Raw genomic sequence first — 1,491 nt, 5'->3', positions numbered from 1 at the left:
TTTTCCTTCATTTTCACCACTCCTTAGTTGGTTTCTACCCCTTTATATTGTTTTCCATATCTGTTCCCCAAGTTGTATCGCCCTCTGCCTGACTCAGAAGTCCCTTTCACAGGGATCCAAACCCTTGAGAAAGTCCCTTTCTTTGTATTCCTTCCCTCTTTGCCCCAGCCTTCCACTTCATTACCATCATCTATGTGTGGAGAACACCGTACAGTCAGCCCTCTGTATCTGTAGGTTCCACATCCGTGGATTCAACCAACAGCAGGTCAAAAATATTTGAAAAAGAAATTCCATCTCTACTGAACATGTACAGACATATTTTTCTTGTCATTATTTCCTAAACAATACAGTATAACAACTACTTACCTGGTATTTACGTTGTATTAGATATTATAAGTAATCTAGAGGTGATTCAAAGTATACAGGAGGATGCGCATAGGTTATATGCAGATGCTACACCATTTTATATCAGGGACTTGAACATTTGTGGATTTTTGGTATCGGGGGGGTGTCCTGGAACCAATCTCCCATGGATATGCAGGGACGACTATACTGGTGTTAGGGGGAAAGGTCTGTGGGAAAGAGGGCTGCTTCTTCCCCAGGAAGTTCCCAGTCTAACGGGGGAGAGGTCATAGACAGCAAGAGAAATGCTGGTGAATGTATTCTAACCACAAATGACTATCAAAAACAGTATCCAAGTTCTCTCTTTTCTGTCTGCCTCTTCCTTCCTCACTTGCTTCTATTTCTCCGCAGGGTGATCAGGAATCCACAGATGCTTGTCTGCCTCCTACAGTGCCTGAAGCCTCAGCCGCACCACCACACCCTCTTATCTCTCAGAGCCAAACACATTTTGCATGTCAGCCTCTTCTTTCTCCCTCTGCACCTCCTTTTCAGCCACCCATTCCTAAGACCAGGCAAAATGGGAGTCANTTTCTCCCTCTGCACCTCCTTTTCAGCCACCCATTCCTAAGACCAGGCAAAATGGGAGTCAGGAAGCTCCAGAGACTCCCTTGACCTCAGAGCTGCAGCCTTTCCACCCCAAGCCTACAGTCAGTCCCCCTGAGTCCTCTAGGATGACACCTTCTCTAGTTTCCAGTACTGCCCTTGAGCCCCACCCTACTTTACCCACAGCCCAGGCTCTGAGCCCTGAGCCCACATCTCGGGCCACTCAGGGCAGGACATGTAGGTCCTCTAGCAAGACTCCTGAACCAGTTGTCCCCACTGCCCCTGAGCTCCAGTCTTCCACCTCCAAAGACCAGCCTGTCATCCCTTGGCCCACAACTCAGGCCTCTCGGGGCAGGACCCGTAAGTCTTCTAGCAAGGTCCCTGACCCAGTTGTCCCCACAGCCCCTGAGCTCCAGCCTTCCACTTTCAAAGACCAGCCTGTGACCTCCAAATACACATCTCGGGTCACTCGAAGCAGGACACATGGATCCTCTAACAAGACTCCTGAACCAGTTGTCCCCACTGCCCCTGAGCTCCAGTCTTCCA

At 49.1% G+C, this 1,491-nt stretch overlaps 1 protein-coding gene across 1 annotated transcript in view; it reads left to right on the top strand.

Moving 5' to 3' along the window:
* MDC1 (mediator of DNA-damage checkpoint 1) overlaps nt 1–1,491 on the top strand; it is a 12,559-nt gene that overhangs the window by 5,604 nt on the left and 5,464 nt on the right. Inside the window, exons 8-9 of the mRNA XM_008575317.1 lie at nt 754–914; nt 977–1,469. Of these exons, the coding sequence (XP_008573539.1) occupies nt 754–914; nt 977–1,469 (654 nt within the window). The remainder of the gene's footprint in view (nt 1–753; nt 915–976; nt 1,470–1,491) is intronic.

The sequence above is a fragment of the Galeopterus variegatus genome, unplaced genomic scaffold (assembly GCF_000696425.1).
Source record: "Galeopterus variegatus unplaced genomic scaffold, G_variegatus-3.0.2 Scaffold1170, whole genome shotgun sequence".
Lineage (NCBI taxonomy): Eukaryota > Metazoa > Chordata > Mammalia > Dermoptera > Cynocephalidae > Galeopterus > Galeopterus variegatus.
This window is presented reverse-complemented; position numbering and strand designations above follow the sequence as displayed.